At 40.9% G+C, this 20,529-nt stretch overlaps 1 protein-coding gene across 1 annotated transcript in view; it reads right to left on the reverse strand.

Annotated features, from left to right (window-relative positions):
* LOC121505213 (plexin-B2-like) overlaps nt 1-20,529 on the reverse strand; it is a 286,200-nt gene that overhangs the window by 50,516 nt on the left and 215,155 nt on the right. Inside the window, exons 5-17 of the mRNA XM_041780327.1 lie at nt 16,418-16,959; nt 15,281-15,607; nt 14,941-15,079; nt 14,646-14,791; nt 14,357-14,536; nt 12,812-12,946; nt 9,386-9,486; nt 7,512-7,638; nt 2,321-2,486; nt 1,656-1,767; nt 1,460-1,571; nt 195-296; nt 6-101 (exon numbers count right to left, since the gene is read on the reverse strand). Coding sequence (XP_041636261.1) covers nt 6-101; nt 195-296; nt 1,460-1,571; nt 1,656-1,767; nt 2,321-2,486; nt 7,512-7,638; nt 9,386-9,486; nt 12,812-12,946; nt 14,357-14,536; nt 14,646-14,791; nt 14,941-15,079; nt 15,281-15,607; nt 16,418-16,957 — 2,283 coding nt within the window. The 5' untranslated portion in view covers nt 16,958-16,959. The remainder of the gene's footprint in view (nt 1-5; nt 102-194; nt 297-1,459; nt 1,572-1,655; nt 1,768-2,320; nt 2,487-7,511; nt 7,639-9,385; nt 9,487-12,811; nt 12,947-14,356; nt 14,537-14,645; nt 14,792-14,940; nt 15,080-15,280; nt 15,608-16,417; nt 16,960-20,529) is intronic.

The raw sequence follows: 20,529 nt of genomic DNA on the forward strand, positions 1-20,529 counted from the left end.
CTGACCACATATCCAGTGAATTTGAACTTTGACCCCTGCTCCTGTAAGACAGTCTTCTCCGTGGACTTCATCAGCTCCGTCCCGATGCTGAATCTCTGACCCTGGAGACATCGACGGACATTATTGACAAAATAAAATAAATAATAATTGTGGTGATAATAGGAGTGTTATTAACCAGGATTAGCTGATCTCACCTCATAGATGTTCAGATTTCGCCCCTGAAAGCTGATCGGGATTTCGTAGCCAACGGGGATCAACAACGGCTCCGGAGACTCGAATTGAGGACAACTGTCCGGCTTCAATGAAAGACAGAATTATCAGTTCAAAATCACATCTCATCTATTAAGGGAAAAAAGCATCCAAACCTACCTGGTCCTATGTGGAAAAAGTAACTGCCCCCATCCCCCCCCCCCCCCCCCCGTTAAATGATCAATTAACTGTCATCTCACACATATCAACGTGCCATCTAAAAATTCAATAAGTCATTAACATCTTTGAGTCTGGAAAGTGTTACAAAGACACTTCTAAGGCTTTAGGACTACAGTGAGGGCCATTATCCACAAATGGGGAAAACTGTGATCAGTGGTGAACCTTCCCAGGAGTGGCCGGCCAACCAAAATGATCTAGGAGTGCATGGATGTCCCAAACACCGGGAAAACATGGGGAGAGCCATTACCCACAAATGGAGAAAACTGTGAACTGTGGTGAACCTTCGCAGGAGTGGCCAGCCCACCAAAATGACTCCAAGAGTGCACAGACAACACATCCAGGAGGTCCCACAAGAACCCAGAACAACATCTAAAGACCTGCAGGCCTCACTGACTCAGTTAAGGTCAGAGTTCATGACTCACGATCAGAAAGAGACTGGGCAACAATGGCATCATGGGAGAGTTTCAAGGCCAAAACACTGCTGAGCAAAAAGAACACAAAGGCTCGTCTCACAATTAACTAAAAATATCCTGATGATCCCAGAGACTTCTGGGAAAATATTCCATGGACTTAACAGACCATGGGCTATCCTTGGAGTAGGACAATGATCCCAAACACATCAGCAAGTCCACCTCTGACTGGACTAAAAAAACTACATGGATCTTTCAGAGTGGTCTAGTCAAAGTCTGGACTTAAGTCTGACTTAGATGCTGCAGTATGACCTTAAACAGGCCGTTCATGCTTCAAAACCCTCCAGTGTGGATGAATTAAAACAATTTTGCAAAGGAGGATGAGACAACATTCCTCCTGGAGCAACCAGTAATTAGGTTTGGTGGCGATGACTTTTTCACACAGGGTCAGGTAGGTTTGGATGATCAGAAACATTTAAGTGTGACAGACATGCAAAAACATACGAAATTTTTTTCATAGCACTGTATACTAAAAACACAGACAATAATAATATCACTGCAAATAGAGAAAAGAACAGCTTATCTTCATAAAATACACATGCATTTGGAGCCTTCAGTACCTGCTGTGGTTTGACTATGTGACTTCCATAAACGGAGTCGTCGCTGTCGCTGCAGACGTGATCCTGAGCGTTCCACTGACAGCCCCACTCACTGGTCACACAGGCGATACACCTGAAAACAACACCAGATGCTGAGGTCATGTAGGATTAGAGGGTGTTTTTAATGTGTGAGTAGAGTAAACATCTCCTTTCTTACGGCGTGTTTTGGTTCTTCCTGACTGTAGCAGCACAGTTGTAGAAGTGGTACTCTCCAGACGCCACAATGATGTCCTCCTTCACCAGAACTTCAACTGGGACGGACACGAAGTCTACAAAAGAATGAAGATGTGCGTTTATATCGGTGATTTATGGTGGACTACACAGGTGGAGCAAACATTCAACCAGTCATTTAAATGCTGCAGTTTGGACCTTTGATGGAATAAACATATAAATGGAAAACATCATAACAGAAGCCCTGGAATACATTTAATATGTATCTGTTTCCCATGATAACAGGGGCTTTTTGGTTCTTTTATGTCAATAAATGTATAAAAAAAGGTCTTTCAAACCCCAAACAACAACATAAAAACACAAAAGTACCAGTGTTTGAAAAGGTGTAGGTAGCTAGCACAGCTTCAGCTCCTCCACCCCAGCCTCCTCATTTCTAGCATTAAGCTTCAACATATGCATGCATGTCCTCTCAGGGCTTCCATACATCACTTCGTGATAATGTGTTATTGTTTTGGTTGAGAGTGGTGGAATTATACATACTGTACACTTAAAGTTAAATTAATGTAAATTGGCTTGAATTAGTTTGGTTCAAAATGTTAAGAAATATTCATATATCACATTTTCAGCATGTAAATCCATGTGTCGACCTACCTTGGTCACCCAGAGTGGGCGGGATATCCATGGGGTGGGGCAGTGAACAGGTGATCTGTACCTGGCTGTGGATGTCGATCACTGCATTGTTTGAGTGACGGCCAAATTTACACTTTAGCTCATCAGGGTCTATGATTCTGGGGAGGCTGGGTATGCTGATATCAACCTGGAAGAAGAAGAAGAGTTAAATGTCACCGTTTGGTTATACTTAGCCTGAAACATGACGTGTTGAACTGATTTTAATACTAGACAAAGATAACCTGAGTAAATATAAACATCCGTTTTAAATTATGATTTCATTTATTAACAGAAAAATCCATCCAAACCTACCTGGCCCTATGAAAAAGTCATTGCCCCTAAACCTATTAACTGGTTGTTCCATCCTTCATAACTGGATCTCTGTCTATGAGTCTTTCTTCTCACTGTGGAGGAATGTTGTCCCACTCTTCTCTGCAGAATTGTTTTAATTCAGCCACGTTGGAGGGGTTTCCAGTATGAACGGCCTGTTTAAGGTAAGGCTGCAGCATACCAGTCAGATTTAAGTCTAGACTTTGACTAGACCACTCTAAAATCTTAGTTTTAGTCCATTCAGAAGTGGACTTGCTGGTGTGTTTGGGATCATTGTCCTGCTCCATAACCCAAGTGTGCTTGAGCTTGAGGTCAATAATTGATGGCCGGACGTTCTCCTTCAGGATTAATAATTCCATCAATCACAGCAGGTGATCCAGGTCCTGGTCCAGACAATCACACTACCTCCACCATGTCTGACTGTTGGTCTGATGTTCGTTTTGATTGAAATGCTGTTTAGTTTAGCAGCTTTTCTCCCTTGTTTTGTTACAAACAGGCTTTTAAAGAACACTGACACACTATTCATCTAATGTTCTGGGGTACTGGTTAGACTGGAATGACAACTGGGGGCCTAGACTGGCCTTTGGGTTAACGACAAGGATGACATGTTATCATTTAAAGATGATGTCATCCTTTCGAGATGATGCCATCCTTAGAAGATGACGTCATCATTTGAAGACGATGCCAACCTTTGAAGATGATGTCATCCTTTGAAGACGATGCCAACCTTTGAAGATGATGTCATCCTTTGAAGATGATGTAATCCTTTGAAGATGATGCCATCCTTTGGAGATGACTTCATCCTTTGAGGATGATGTCACCATTTGAAGATGATGTCATCCTTTTAAGATGATGCCATACTTTGAAGATGATGTCATCCTTTCGAGATGATGCCATCCTTTGAAGATGATGTCATCATTTGAAGACGATGCCAACCTTTGAGGATGATGTAATCCTTTGAAGATGGATTCAACCTTTGAAGATGATGTCATCCTTTGAAGATGGATTCATCCTTTGAAGGTGACTTCATCCTTTGAGGACGATGCCATCCTTTCAAGATGATGTCATTCTTTGAAGATGATGCCATCCTTTGGAGATGACTTCATCCTTTGAAGATGATGTCATCCTTTGAAGATGATGCCATCCTTTGGAGATGACTTATTCCTTTGAAGATGCTGTCATAATTCGAAGACGATGATGCCATACTTTGAAGATGATGTCATCCTTTGGAGATGACTTCCTCCTTTGAAGATGATGTCATCATTTGAAGATGACTTCATCCTTTAAAAACATAAATGGCTTCAAAGAATGACATCATCAAAGGTAGATGATGGAATGTTCCTCACTTAGGGCGTTTTTTTTCCTCTATTTTTGCCAAATAGTCAGCCACAGTTCGTAAATTCTGGAAAAGTGAGTGAAACTGTTGAGAAGCAAGGGTTAGGGCTCCAGAAAGTTCAGCTTCAGTCTGGTCAGGCCACAAAATATTTTCCCAGAAGTCTCTGGGATCATTATGATATTTTTAGTCAAATGTGAGACGAGCCTTTGTGTTCTTTTTGCTCAGCAGTGGTTCTGTCCTTGGAACTCTCCCATGATGCCATTGTTGCCCAGTCACTTTGTGACTGTTGAATCATGAACTCTGACCTTAACTGAATCAGTGAGGCCTGGAGGTCTTTAGATGTTGTTCAAGGGTTCTTGTGGGTCCTCCTGGATGAGTTGTCCATGCGCTCTTGGAATCATTTTGGTAGGCTGGCCACTCCTGATCACAGTTTTCTCCATTTGTGGATAATGGCTCTCACCATGTTTTCCCGGTTCTAGATTGATAGATGCCAATGACTCTTTCCACATAGGGTCATGCATGTTTGGATGGATTCCTTTTAATAAATGAAAGTTTCACAGATTTTTAAAAACATTGGAGATCACAGACATAAGGACAGGAATTAAAGTGGAATTATATCCACTTTGTGAATGCAGATACTACGACACACTGAAGGCTGCCCCACTGACAGGAGTGATCTCCTCATTCTGCTGGTAAGCAAAAAGCATGGCTTTATTTACATCCATCAGTCAAAGTAAAGGGAATTGTGGCTCTTTTTAAATGTGCAGACTTCCTGGTTCACCTCAGTAATAAACGCTTTTCTCTTCCAAAAGCTATAGCTGAAAGTAGTGGATGGTGGACTTACAGATATGTCAGCTCTGCATGCATTTACAGGTGTCTGATGTACAGGTATAGGACGCTATCTTGCACAGGAAAAGGGACAAAAAAGTACAACAGACACGCTGGGTGGGGCTGAGTTTGGAGCTGAATTTCTGCTGGACGGCTGTGAAGGAGGAAAGGGGGTTTATTTAAGATCAACCCTCTGGGGATGAAGGGATGAAATTCTTAACATCCAGTGCAATGTAAAGGATGCACATGAGTGTGTGGGCAGGGAACACTGCGACAGTCGTCTCAAACTGATCTATTTTGGTATGCAAAGGAGCATAAATGAGACTAAAGTCTCTAAAAAGTGGTCCAAGTCAAAGCAATATCTCCTTAAAGTGAGATAAATCCTGAAGTGGGTGTATGTGTGGAGCATATCTATCCAACTTTTCCTTTCAAATATCAGCTCCTCATTACTCTCCGCTGACCTCAACCATTTTAATTTCAGCACTAAAGTTTTAATTTCAAACTTTTTGATCTCGGGTAATGGAGAAGCCCCTGAATGAATTCACCGGAGACGTCTTCCTCTTTTTAAGAATGCAAATCTGCAGGAGCCAAAGCCAAATCTAACTGACTTATCATATTAAAATCACAAACTTGGGTCTGCAACAGAGATTGTAGTCCCAAACTCCCTAATTAAGATGCAGCAGATTCATTTATCTGGGTCCAAAGTAATTCCTGTGTTTGCTGAGGTCAAAGTAAAAGAGTCGACTGCTCGGAGAAAGCTGCACTCAACTCCTGCCCACCGAAATCTCAGAGGATTTACGCGTAATGAAGTCCAAATGAAAAGACCCAGCACTGCCAGTGTGCAAAGATGTACAATTCCTGCATTTACAAGCCAGAATTTACGATGCATTTTTGACTTCATAAGACTACTGCAGTGAAAGATGCATCATGAATTAATGTACAGTTTAAATCAGAAATAAGCAAAACAGCATCCTCATAGACTTTAATAATAACTGGACTAGATGCCTTGGAGACTATATATATGTTTAAAGGTATTTTGCACACCGAGTCTGATTTACTGATGCATGTGTTGGAGCAGTAATATGAAAAAATGTGCAGAAATCTTACTTTGAAGTCCAATGGGTTTATTTTTCAAGCATAAATCATGGCAGATGATTTTGTGGTTTTCTACTTCTTAAAAGAAGACAAAGAAAGCTCTGATTTGATTTCAGGCTTATTTTTCAATGTTACAAAGGTCAAATTTCCATGCTGCAGGCAGAGGATCTTATCATTCAGTTACTTTTGCCACCATTTGTTTGTTCTTCCAGGCAAACCTTCGGGAAAACAACTCAGAAATCCACTTCTAGGTCACGACCCACCAGTTGTGTCTCTGGACTTTATATTTGTTTGAAGAAGACTTCAGACTTGGCTCAAACTTTGCTCCAAAGACAAACAAAAATATTTAGAAGCAACTTCACGCAGGCATTTATTCATCATAACAGTGCCATGACAAAAGATACAACATCCTTCCATTAGCATTTTGTTTGCCTATTAAAGGCTGACCTGATTAGAGTTATCACATATCCATAATGTTGTTTGTTACCTTGTCATGTCTGATGAGAACGACCCTGAAAGCTATGATGCTAAAGTCACCAACACAAACATAGAGCAATGACCTTAGATCAACCTGAAACTTTAACAACCATAAGTCTAGGAGGCCACCTTTGCCACAAGAGAAGCAGCTATAAACATCATAGCTCCGTATACCCTCCAGTTTCTCTGCTAAAGGTAAGTAAATCAGTGATAAACAAGTCCTTATTTCTGTCTAGTTGTTTCTAATTAAAGTCTGTAGTTAAAATTTGTTTGAATGCTTTTATTGTGAAGGTCCACATCAGGAAATGCTATAATACCACAACATAATACTGTCACCGCAAAGAGAGAGAACGTACAGAGGTGTTGAGTTTATATTGCCCAGCTATAGAAGAGCTCTGTTAACATGGATGAAAATATATGAAAAAAACAAACATTTATTTGGTGATAAAATGCCATAATTACCAGTGTAAACTGAATGTAAGCATTACCAGAGACAGTGTCATATGACTCATTATTATTTAGGAGTCATTGTGGAGGAAATCACAGTCCTCACACATTCTACTGAAACAATAGCAGCAAGGTCAGTCACCACAAACAGTGCTGTTGTGAAGCTAATTGAAATCAGCGCTGCTGGTGCTTCGCCTCATGTGTGACTCACCAAAACAAGGTGTCATCAGCAGTTTCTGGGTGTTCCAAGGAGGCATTATTTCACTTTATGAGCTGAATCAGCAAACAGGCTATAGAGCCGTTTATCACGGCGCCCGTCAGCACAAACAATACAGATTCTGTGCAGCGTATAGATCTGGATCACACCCAGAAACTGTAAACTACAACGTCACAGCGCGGTATAAATGTCTTCATTTCCTTGTAACTCCCCACGGAGCCCCCCGAGGGCCACATACCAGAGGTTAAGAACCTTTTTGAAATGCTGCTGACACAAACAGGCACTCAGCCCTCCGACTCGGAGAGAGTTTCAGGAGGTTTGACTGGTTTAAATTAAGCCGAGCTCAGCATGAACTGTATTTAGCTCGGGGGGAATCCAAGGGAAGACTTGCAGAAATATGCATGTCGATTTCAAACCTCAGCATCACCCCGGCTGCTTCTTACCATCTGTGTCTTCTTACAGCTCAGGTTCGGAGGGTTGAAGGCCTCTATCTGCACACACTGCTGATTGGGCGACCACAGCCAGGTGTTCTCCTCATCGGACCGACTGCAGTCCTGCTTCCTGGTGCACCTGCAAGTCAGAGGGTCATCATGGAAATTAGAACAATTCCACAACACTTTTTTAGATGCAAACCCATATACATGTGCATAAATTAGAATATCATGTAAAGGTTCATTTTTTCCCCATAATTTGATCCAAAAAGTTAAACTAAGACATATTCTAGATTCATTAAATACAACGTTAAATATGTCAGGATGGATTTTATCTTAATCTACATAATTAAAATTTAGAGATTTAAAAAAAATCCAGTCTTAAAATATTAGAAAATTGTGGAAAAATCCAATTTGTAGTCAGTTATTTCAGTCCTCTAATCCAGGGGTTCTCATCGTTGGGGTGGGGACCCCACAGGGGGTCGCGAGACACTGAGAGGGGGTCTCTAGATGCCTTAAATAAAACTAAGAACATTTTTCAATGACATTATTGCCATTTTTTACCAATTTTGCCAATTATTATCCTGTTTTCATCAATTTTTCCCCCCAGTTTTGCCCATTTTAACACATTTAGTAACTTAAAACCCCCTTTTTTTGTCCATTTTAAACTCTTTCCACCCCTTTTTTCTGCCTGTTTTTTGCCACGTCTAAACCAAATCTTGCCACTCTCTGCCTATTGTTGCCTCTGCTGACACATTATTTGCCACTGTTAACCCCTTCACCATTTTTTAAGCCACATTTTACAATTTGATACGCCCATTTCTGGCAGTTTCTGACTTTTTCTAACCCTTTTTGCCAGTTTATATCAATTTTCATCCAATTTCACCAAATTTCCAACTATATTTGCCACTTTAACACCATTTCAGCCACTTTTGAATCCCCTTTTACCACTTTATATGCCCATTTTTGTCATATTTTGGTCATTTCTTGCCACTTTTAGCTAATTTTTGGCATTTCTAACCCATTTCTGCTACTTTTAAAATCTAACTTTACCACCTTTCCTACCATTTTTTTTGCCATTATTAACACCTTTTGGCTATTTTTAACATATCTTAATTCTGTTTTTAACAAAAAGATTTACATTTTTAAGAGGGCTACTTCCTACACAAATGAATTAAAATGAGTTCTTTGATATGAATGGTTATTATTCAGGTTAAATATAAAATACCACAGTTTAACTTTACAATGGACCATGATTTTGCTGGCCCCCAGTTTGGCTGGGCCCCAGAAAGCTCCCCCATTTCCCCCCCTAATGTACGGCCTTGTCTGCGCATGACTATTCTTGAATGTTCATGGCTGTTCAACCACCTTCAGGTACAGTGGGGGTCCCCGGTCTCTGGCACCTTTATTCTGGGGGTCGCGGGCTGAAAAGGTTGAGGACCAGTGCTCTAACCAGCTACAGGGCAGGCTGTGATCTGAGTGCTGTATCAAAGCGTATTGAAGGAGGAGGGTAAGCCACAGAAGGTCAGTGTTAAAAGGACAGGCTGTTCTCAGAGGCTGGATCAGGGCAGATTCATGAATGTTGACTGCAGGGTAAAGTGTGGTAAGAGAAGGAGAACAACCAACACGTGCTCAGCCTTCAGGGAATTGTCAAATCAGCATTGTGATACATGTAGCAAACAGTTTCACTTTTTGGGGAAAATTATGGGAAAATCATCTCCTAATGGTTTTTAAATGCACCTGTACTATCTACCTATCGACCTAAGGTGGCATTTCAATGAAAAATCAGTGATTCTAATGAAATTCTGAGCTGGTAGAAGAGCTGAGAAAGTATTTTTTAAAGGTAGAATCAAAAATTTACAAGTTACAAACACCGACAGACTCACTTTCCCTCCAGGACACACCAGCCGCAGTACGGGTCCTTTATTGCGATGCAGGACTGACAGTTTTTCTGGTCGTCGCAGGTCTGGACGGGGACTTTGGTGATCTGCAAACACAAGATAGAATTTGATTAGAAAGGGGCTGCAACTGTAAAAAGAAGGAGCTGAATGAAGGCACTGGATTAGTACAAGTTAAATCCTTTAAAATTAGCCATGAACAAAATTTGCACTTGCTTGAAGAGCGTGCACGGACTCAGGTATAGCTGACTGGGGTTTATGGGCCCTGCAAAATGAGCCCAGCAGTTTCTATTTACAGCACACCCGTATTCATGCCAACCAGTGAATTACAGCGATCCAGAGGTGGAGATAAAATGTGATGTTTCAGAGCCAAGCTTCAAAGCATCTCCTCTTCACAATTCTTTGAACTGACACCATAAACCGGGAATCTCCTGGAAGTGAAAGTCACGCTGAATGATATCAGTATGTGTCTCATGTCTGTGTTAACTTCTGATGGAGTTATGACCCCGAGAAGGAGAACACATTTTGACTTAAATTCCCCTCACGCTGCATCGTCGCCTCCTCTTCAACTTTCCTGCACACTCCTTGAGAGGCTTTGTCTGCCTGCAGAGTTAAATTACCGAAGAGACAAATAAGAAAGGGGCAGACTGAATATTTCATTCCTGAAAACCCCTCCTGTAATGATAATCCGGTCCAAACGGGGCTTCAGTCTGACAAAAGTAGGCCCAGGTCTGACAGCGCGGATCAGAGGCTGACGAGCTCCGTCTGATCATTCCCGTGTTTGTCTGCAGAAAGAAAAGCTGATGAGTCTGGGATCCATTTGGGACACATGCTCCGGTTTTTTGTCTTTTTATGGTGTCACTTTCACAGCTGCCAGTTTTGATGAGCTGCCTGGATTATGAGTCATGTGTTGAAAGTTACACCCAAAGATATGTGAGACATTCAAGGCTTAAACTCGGGTTGTTTCTTGGAGTTTTTTGGCAGCATTAGTTTTCACAAGATCTGAGAGTAAGGACACGAGAATACAGATGAAGGTAGACCGGATTTTAACAACGCAAACGGGTACGTATGATGGCTGCCACGGGTCCTCAGGGTCTGCGCATGTCCTCAAACATTAATGTGGAGTCCTACGCAGTGAGAGCATGACTGTAAGAGAGAGAATCAACACAGCAGCAACGGTGGAACGTTTGGGAACAACATGACAGAATAACTCCACATTAATGCATATAAGGGACAAGTGACAAAATGCAAGTCAAAATACCTGGGACAGAGAAGCTCCAGTCTAGAAGCAGACATGGAATCTTTGTGCACGGACAGTTTAGTGCTTTTGCATGTGCCCAGGGCTTCGAATACCAACATTTATTCCATGATTTTGTGTTTAAAGGGTCAATGAACCACCAAGGCAGCAGCAAGGACATGATACACAGCTCTACAAGACGTAAGTCAAACAACCACACACTGATGGAGAACTGACCTTGCACAGCTGGGGTATTGCTTAAACTTTGGTCTTTACTTATTTTAGTGTGTGCAGAACAATGCAAACCACTGCAAAACTGCTGCTATTATATACACAACCATAGTCTGTTTTTCGCTCCAAAGATAAGCTCTAATGACAGTATTTCATGGTAATATTTCAGCAGAAATAGGCATGAAAACAGGGTGAAAAGGGGTCAGAACTCGCAAAAATGGTTTAACAGAGGTAACAATAGGTGGCTAGTGGCAAAAAAAAACTGTCCATAAGTGGAAAACTGGAGGATTAAGTGTTGAAAATGGTTTCAAAGTGGCAAAAAAATGGCAGAAAAATATGTTGAAACTGGATTGGAAGGGGAAAAAAATGGGTTAACAGAGGCAAGAAATAGATGAAGAGTGGTAAAAAGTGGTTTTAAAGTGAAAAAAAAATGGCAGAAAATGGTGTAAAGCAGCTATAAGTGGCAAAAACGTGAAATGTAGTTAAAATTGGAAAAAATGTGAATGAGAAAGTGATTTAATGGGGTTAAGAGTGCAAAAATGTTCTAAAAGAGGCAAAAAATAAGGGCAAAACTGGCACAAATTGTCTTAAAGTTGCAAAACAGGAAGAAGAGGTAACCTGTGGCAAAATTGTGCATGTAAATAGTGTTATACGCTAATTATTGGCAAAAAAAGGGTTAAAAAAGGGGTGAAAAGGCGTTAGAAGTGGCATAAGTATGAAGAAACAGTGGTGAAAAGGTATTTGAGCGTAGAAAGTGGACTCAAAGTGTCAAAAACAGGCAGAAAATGTGGTCAAATAGGATTAAAAAGTTTCCAAAATGGGTTAACAGGCAAAAAATAGATTTGAAATGGAAAAACAGGCATAAAAAGTAGTGAAAAGCCGTTCCAAGTGGCAAGAATGAATTTAGAGTGGCAAACGTGGGCAAAAAATAGTTAAATGTAGTTAAAACTGTGAAAAAAATAGGCCAAAGGTGGCAAAAATTGTTTGAAAGTGACAGAAACAGGCAGAAGAAGAAGTGAAAAGGGGTAACAAGCAGCAAAAGTGGACATGTAAAATGTTGTAATATGCTTAAAAATGTACAAATGGACATAAAATTTTTTGTGAAAGTAAAAAAATGTTGGAGAAACAGGGTGCAGACTGAGCAGACGGTGCAGACTGAGCAGACGGTTCATTTACTTCATCAGTCTTCAGTGGTCTGAGCCGACCTGCTGTTATTACTGATGACTGTTGTTCGTAGTATGTATTTAAATCATGGGAACTTCTTCAGGTGTCTCCATGTTTGTAGTTTCATGCCCACACATCAGGCCTGAGCTCTAGTGCGCCCTCTACAGGTGTCCTCCAGTAACACGCCCTCTGCAGTGTAAAGCAGCTGTTGCATCTGTCACACATAAAGCATCTCTACCTCCAGCCTGACTGTACGTGTGATGTTCCTCTCCTGGTTCTTGAGCAGTAAAGCTCTCTGATAACTCAACAAGAACATCTTCCACCCAGAATCCTTCATCTCTGAGACGAGGAAGAGGCCGATCTAATGGATTTAAATGAGCAGCTGGAAACGAGCTGGAGTGTCGTCACTTGACTTGATCAAAGCAGATCGCCCCTCTTGAAGTGCTTTCTAATTAATTCATTTCTAAATCAATAACATCCATTTCTCTCCAGAGAGCGATGGCGGCGGAGAGATGAAAGGACAAAGGAGAGAGAACGAGAGAATAAATCAATGGCTGACTTCTGTGCGCTTAATGTAGACGGATGTATTGGTGTTAGATGAATGAATGAATAAATGATCAAATACGACACGCAGAATAAATGAAAGACTGGTGACCTGGCGGATGAAACGGTGAGGAGAGCGGCGTTACTTAAGAGGTGACAGCGAGGCGTCAGATGGATGGAGGGAAATGGATGGAGTAAAAACAGAAGAATCAATACGTCCAGGTGTGAGTAAGTCTGACCTTCTTCTCCGTGGTGATGTACAGGTGTTCACTGCTAGAATCGAACAGCAGGTTCTTGTTGACCTTGTCTCCGGTGACTTCGCTCGTGGCTCGACCGTAAACCTCCGGATTAGCCAACAGATGAACCTTCAGGACCTGAGGAAACACCAGAAACACTTTAGAACACCTTCAGATTCCTGCTGCAGACTAAAAACGCTTTTCTCTGTTCACAATGAGACATCAGAGCAGAGGAGACAGAAGTCAATATATAAAACACACTCTTTGTTCATTTCTTTCCTAGGAGACGAGCTCATTCACTATTTATCATCTTAAAACGATATTTGATAGATTCTCCCCATCTGTGCTCCAGCTCCACACTACAGAGACAGCCGGGATAAAAGGCAGTGAAAATTATGATTTTAAGATGTGATACAACAGGAAGTGTGTTCATAGCACAAGGTCACATTTAGGAAAGCATCAAAACACCAAGCAGGGCCTCCTTCCTTCTACCTGAACAACATCCACTCCTATCAGAGCAGAAAAGAGATTTTTATTCACTTATACTGTAGAACATGGTAAATGTACCTTTCTTCTAGTCTTGAAACAGAAAGGGGAAGAAACAGTCAAAAATGGAATTAAAAAATGTAAAATGCACTCAAAAATGGAAAAAATTGCATTTAGAGTGGTGGAAATTTGGCATAAAATCGGCAAAAATGAGAAAAAAGGGTGAAAATTAGTTTCAAGTAACAAAAATCATTTTTAAAAAAGTGATAAAGAACAAAGATTTTAAAATATGTCATAAAAAAACAGATCCCCTGCTTAACCCTTACTGGGCAAACACGTATCTCCACGTTTAACCCCTCCAGGGCCAAACTCTCAGATGACGGATCATTTAGTTTAACACACTTGATTGCCCATAAAAGTTATTCTGGGTTTATCAGGGGCCATTCTCTGGGTTTATCAGGGGCCATTCTCTGGGTTTATCAGGGCCCATTCTCTGGGTTTATCAGGGTCCATTCTCTGGGTTTATCAGGGTCCATTCTCTGGGTTTATCAGGGTCCATTCTCTGGGTTTATCAGGGTCCATTCTCTGGTTTATCAGGGTCCATTCTCTGGGTTTATCAGGGTCCATTCTCTGGGTTTATCAGGGTCCATTCTCTGGGTTTATCAGGGTCCATTCTCTGGGTTTATCAGGGGCCATTCTCTGGGTTTATCAGGGGACAAATTTATGTGCAGGCATTAGGGAAACAGAAGCAAAATTTATTTTCTGGCTTTTTCTGCCTTTTTTGTTTGAGGAGGACAGTGGACAGAATCAGAAACAGGGATGAAGGAGCTTGATAGAGACATGTAGGATTTGAACCCTGGCCGACCACATACATATGGAGTGCCTTAAACCACTAGGCCAACAGCACCCCAGACTAATAATAGACAAAGATGACCAGATTAAATACAAAAGTCATTTTTAAAATGATGATTTCATTCATTCAGAGAACAAATCCATCCAGACCTACCTGGCCCTATGTGAAAAAGAAAGCTTAGTATTTGGGTCCAGACTGTTCTCTCTTACCTCTCCGGTCGCAGTGCCCAGGAACGCCACGGCGTGCCCCATCTCCACAGCAACAGCCACGGCCGTCATGTGACCCGCCCAGATCAATGGCTTCCCAGCTTGGAGGGCGAAGTCGGCTTTGCTGGCGAGCGGGGAGGGCAGGAACTCTGCTCCACACATGTATCGGACAGCCATGTCCTTCTGATGGAGCAGATTAGAACATTTATATTGATGAAAACTGATCGATTGGTTGTAAATACTCGCCTCGCTCTTTCTCTTTATCTCTGACAAACACGGGCCGATCCCTCACCTGACTGTTGCTGTTGCACAGGTCCTCAGACTTGGACGAGTACGGCAAGTAGACAGCGGACTTCTGTTCGATGATGCCGTCGTCGCTGTAGCACGCTTCGATTATCTTCACCAGCCTCTGGTTAATGGAGCGGAGAGGGTACATACCTGCAAACAAGAGGGAAAACACCTGAAACTGGATCCTGGAACACTCTTTACCCTTTTATGAACAAGACCAACCATCAGAGTCCTATGGCAGACCTTTAAACAGAAATATTCTACATTTTCAGAATGTTTTCCTACAAAAAGACACCCACACATGGCTGAAGTGGTCGGGTCTTCATCAGAAGTGAAGGTCACAAACAGGACCTTGTCGGAGGCTGACACTGGTCCGTACTGGTTTGATCTGGTCATACTCTCAGCCAAAAACTTCCCTGGAGCTGCTACATAGGCAGCCTGAGGGGTGAAGAAGAGAATTCAGGACATTTTCAAATCTGTGCATATCCGATGCCAAATAGATATGACGAAAGTGGAGACCCCCAAATTTGAAGCTATCACAGGTTCACAAGCATTAAAATCCAGTTTTTCTGAGGTAAGAAACTCTCAGAAAGTTCCAGAGAAGGCCAAACTCCTGATCTGCTGCCATGAAAACCTCACCTGAACCTTGTTGTACTTGTTGTCAGTGCTGCAGTTGAGCTGCAGCTCTGTGTACGAGAAGTAACCCTGGTCGTCCTCGCACATCCTGGAGATGAACGTGAAGTTCTTGGTGTCCTGAACCCCCAGGGTCCGCGAGAACAGGAAGTAAACGAAGCCGCCATCTTTGAAGGCGAAGCGGAAGTCGTGGAGGTAGCGCAGGACGAAGGGGTTGGCCTGGACCGCCGAGGCCTCGATGATGCTGTCGAAAACCACCCAGTCTCCGTAGTCCTCGAGGATGCGGGTGGAGATGAGCTTGGTGCTGTCGTGGCTGCCGTAGCCTTTACCAACCTGAGATGGAGAAAAACTGGTTTTAGAAGACAGGAAGATTCGCCAGTGTCCAGAGGGTGTCCTAATTTTAAAGCTACAAAAAAAATACTAATGCAATATAATCTATTTTGTTGCTAACTTCTGACCCATCCAAGACTCTCATCAGCACCAAACCTCCTTCTTTCTACTACTTATTATACGAAAAATAATTCATTTTTTTCTGTTTTTTTAGTAAAAAATAGAATATTTCACATAATCAAACTGGCATTTAAAGGGTTGAGATCGTGAAAATTATTCAATGTTTTTTAGATTTGAGCAGGTCTGAAGTTGTTAAAGAGATTCATGAAAAAAAAAGTAGAATTTTTTTTTTTGACGTTTGCTGATTTAAGGGCAATTTTTCTGTACGTGTACATTTTTGCCTCGAAGGTGTAAAGAGGGTAGTAAATTTGAGGAGGGCACAAGGGTTAAAAACCATGATTTTTAACAGTCAAAATATGAAATAAAATTAAAAATCATGAGTTTTTAAGGTAAAAAAGATTAGATAAAAGTCAAAGTTAGGAGTTGGAAAAGGTCAAACATGAGATAAAAGTCAAAATCATGACTTTAAACGGTCTAAATAGAATTTAAATTAAAATTATGAATCTAAAAGGTAAAACTATGAGATAGAAATTCAAAGTTATGAGCTGTAAAAAGAAAATAGAAAAGAAATAAAAAAACAAACATCTCTAGATAACTGACATGAGTTCTTAGTTCCCATATGGCGCCCAGTCTCATCTGGAGACCAGCATTCGTTTCACTCCTCCATGAAAATAGTGTTAAGAAGCGTCTCACCAGGAACACGGTGAAGTTGTCTCTGTCCTTGGTGAAGTATGACATCACTCCCACCACAGACACGCTCTCCTCGGCGCTCGCCACGTATGTCTTCTCCCCTTTGGTGTCGCTGAAGTAGACCAGGTGGTCCACGTTGCTCAGGTTCCTCAGCGAGCAGAGTCCTCGGAAGACGCTGCCGCACACCACCAGGCGGTCCCTCGCACTGTGGACCAGCAACAGCTTGTTGTGGTTGTCCGTCTCCACGGCCTCCTCGCAGGCATCGGTGACCGGCGGCGTGCACAGCCGGTTGTCCCGTTTGGGGCCTGTCTCCGTTTGGAACTCCTTCTGCAGGTCGGCGTTCAGCTGGTAGAGGGTGTTGACGGCGCCCAGGTACAGCCGGCCCGTACGTGGATCGACCACCACGTTGTTGATGAGGGTCGCTGTGGAGAACTCCTTGTTGTTGTTTTTTTCTCTGAAGGCGTTTTGACTGTGGGAGGGGCTGAAGTAGACGGTTACCAGGGTGACCAGGGCAAACAACCACGCCCACCTCTGCTCCATCATGCCTGGGTGGAAAAAAACAAAGAAACAGATGACTGTTAATGGTTATTTTAAAACATCTGAAATCATGATGGCCAGACGTAAACTCAGAGCAAACTCATGATCTGAGAGAAGTCAGAAAAACACCAGACTGCAGCTTTTCTTTGGTAGCAGAGATCGTGAAATTCTCAGCCTTTGACTGAATTTTTAAAAGGATGACAGACATTTTAAGACAGACAATTAAGCACCACATCTTAATCAAACAGTGCGCACATTTTACATTAACACCCTATCCCCTCCAAAACTAAACAAGCACAATTTCCAACTAATACACAGAGCACAGCAAAGTCCTGCATTGCAAAGTAGGATATCAAATTGTTGAAACATTGTTATAACACATAAACATACAGTGAATGAAGTCATACAGACAACAGAGCCTCCCCCTTGTCCACTAGCCATCTTTTCTTGGTTTGGGAAGAGCCCTCCAGAATACAGTGCACATTCTCGGGCCTACATAATCAAGGAATGGAGTCCATATATGATAGAATTGTCCTATTGTCCCTCTGGACCAATATGTCAAATATTCCATAGGTAGCAAATCGAATATGACCTTGTGCCAGTCAGAAACAGTTGGTGGTTTATGTGAAATCCATTTCAATAATACACTTTTACGTGCAGCATAGGTTAACACTCTAAGCAGTTTTTGATTGTGGGCATCATTAATTTGAGAATGAGGCATTCCTAACAGAAAGCATACTGGATCCACCTTTAAATTCTTACCGAATACCAGATTCAGCTTTGTGATTATTCTCACCCAAAAATCCTTAATATGCACACATGACCATATTGTATGTATAAAACTGCCAACCTCCTGTCTACATTTGATACATAAAGCAGACTTTCCAGGGTCCACCCTATGTCTAAGTTGTGAAGAAATCTTAAGACGATGTAGCAGCCTAAATTGTAATTCTTTTGCTCTGTTAAACACAGATATTTTATTGGCATGTTCCCATATACCTATCCCTGTAGTCTCATCGATATCAACCCCAAGATCTTGGGCCCACACTTGCAAGGTGGCTTCATTTACTTTACTGGATCTGTAGAGGGCCTTGTAGCATTATCCTATTATGAGCCTTTTGCTACGTATTGTTGAGAGTAATTCTTCAATTGGTGACATTTCTAAGCTAAAGTTGTATTTAGTTTGGTTGTGTATAAAGCTTCTTACTTGCAGAAATCTAAAAAAATGTGTTTGAGGTAGTTTATATTTTTGTCTTGATCAAATGACATCATTTTATCTCCTTCATATAAATCTTTCAAAACTTTAATACCTGCATCTTCCCACAGAGAAAACCCAACATCCCCCATGCTCGGAGGAAAGTCTGTATTTTTTTGTATTGGAGTGATTCCTGATATGAAGTCTGTTCTTTTCTCCCATTTCCTAATCAGATCCCAAATCTTAAGTGTGCATCTAACAATGATGTTATCATCTGTAATCTTCAATGCTTCCCGATCCCAGATAAATGGAAGACTAGTCAGTGTTAGTGGTTTGCCCAAATTGAAAGATTCAATATCTAGCCAGACAGAATCTGGATCATGTCATATCCAGTCAACCAAATATCGAAATTGAGAAGGAGGTTGATACAATCTGATATTAGAGACTGCCAAACCTCCCTGGTCCGCTGGTAATTGCAGTTTTAGCAATTTCAGTCGTGGTTTTTTGCGACTCCAAATAAAATTCCTGAGCCAGCTGTTTATTGTTTTGATAGTACTATTAGTTAAGAGTATTGGGATCATTTGAAATCGGTACAGTAACCTGGGCAAAATATTCATCTTGACCAGTGTGACCCTTCCAAGTATTGAAAGTGGAAGAGGTGCCCACCTTTCTAGATCATCATGAATACGTTTAAGAAGGGGTTAAAAATTTATTTTAAATCCTTTTGAGAAAATGGAATAATGACACAGTCACACAGAGACGCACAGCCCTGTGCTAGTTTGGCCCCTCATGGACGTTACTGAATCTGCTGAAAAACAGCCTGTGAGCTCCATCACTGACTCTGACACTGGAACTACTGAATGCATGTTGCATCATTAGTGAAGATGCTGAGCATCCACACTATTCATATTCGCATCGGCCATTTTGTTTATTCTTCTTCCGCACAGCTATCTCCTCCTTCATACTTTGTCATATCGACACCGTTTAAACTTAAAAAAAATCTGTTTATTCATCATTCGACTGCTATGACATTTATCATTTCACACTTTTATAATTTTTTAAATATAGCTATTTTCATACTATTTTCAGCTATTTCTATGCTTTTTCAGCCATTGAATGTAATTTTCAGCTACTTAGGCCAAAATCAGCTGTTTCCGTGCTTTTTTAAGCTATTTCTATGCTTTTTCAGCCATTGAATATCATTGTCAGCTACTTTCGGCTAATTTCAGCTATTTTTAGCTATTTTAAGGCTACTTTCAGCTATTCTTTAGCTATTTTCAACTATTTTTAGGCTGTTTTCAGCTATTTTAAGACTACTTTCAGCTATTCTTAAGCTACTTTCAGCTATTTTAAGGCTATTTTTTTTTACTTTATCAGGCTACTTTGAGCTATTTTTTTTAAATCCTTTTTTTTTGCTATTGAATGCAGTTTTCAGCTACTTTTTGGCCAAAATCAGCGATTTCCATGCTTTTTAGAAGCTATTTCTATGCTTTTCAGCAATTGAATGCCATTTTCAGCTACTTTAAGGATATTTTCATGCTATTTTCAGCTATTTTAGGCTACTTTCAGCTATTCTAAAGCTATTTTCAGCTATTTCTTAGGCTACTTTCAGCTATTTAAAGGCTATTTTTTAGCTTTTTTAAGCTACTTTGAGCTATTTTTATCCTTTTTTAGCAAATGAATGCCATTTTCAGCTTCTTTTAGGCTATGATCAGCCATTTTCATACTATTTTCAGCTATTTTTAGGCTAATTTCAGCTATTCTAAAGCTACTGAATGCTATTTTTGGACTACTTTCAGCTTTTTTTTATCCCTTTTTAGCCACTGAATGCAATTTTCAGCTACTTTTAAGCCAAAATCAGCTATTTTCATGCTTTTAAGCTATTTCTCTGCTTTTTTAGCCATTGGATGGCATTTTCAGCTACTTCTAGGCTATTGACCGCTATTTTCATGCTATTTTCCAGCTATTTTCATGCTACTTTCAGCTATTTTAAGGTTACTTCCAACTTTAAAGGGCTATTTCCAGCTATTTTGATCCTTTTCTTAACTATTGAATGCCATTTTCAGCTACTTTAAGGCTATTTTTTTTAGCTATTTTCAGCTATTTTTAGGCTACTTTCAGCTATTTTTAACCCTTTCTAGCCATTAAATGCAATTTTCACTTCACTTTTCAGCCAAAATCAGCTATTTCCATGCTTTTAAGCTATTTCTCTGTTTTTTTTTTTTTGGCCATTGAATGCCATTTTCAGCTACTTCTAGGCTATTTACAGCTATTTTCAGCTATTTTTAGGCTACTTTCAGCTATTTTCATGCTATTTTCAGCTATTTTAAGGCTAATTTCAGCTATTCTTAAGCAATTTTTTTGCTCCCTTTTAGGCTACTTT

This window comes from Cheilinus undulatus, linkage group 23 (genome assembly GCF_018320785.1).
Source record: "Cheilinus undulatus linkage group 23, ASM1832078v1, whole genome shotgun sequence".
In the NCBI taxonomy this organism is placed as follows: Eukaryota; Metazoa; Chordata; class Actinopteri; order Labriformes; family Labridae; genus Cheilinus; species Cheilinus undulatus.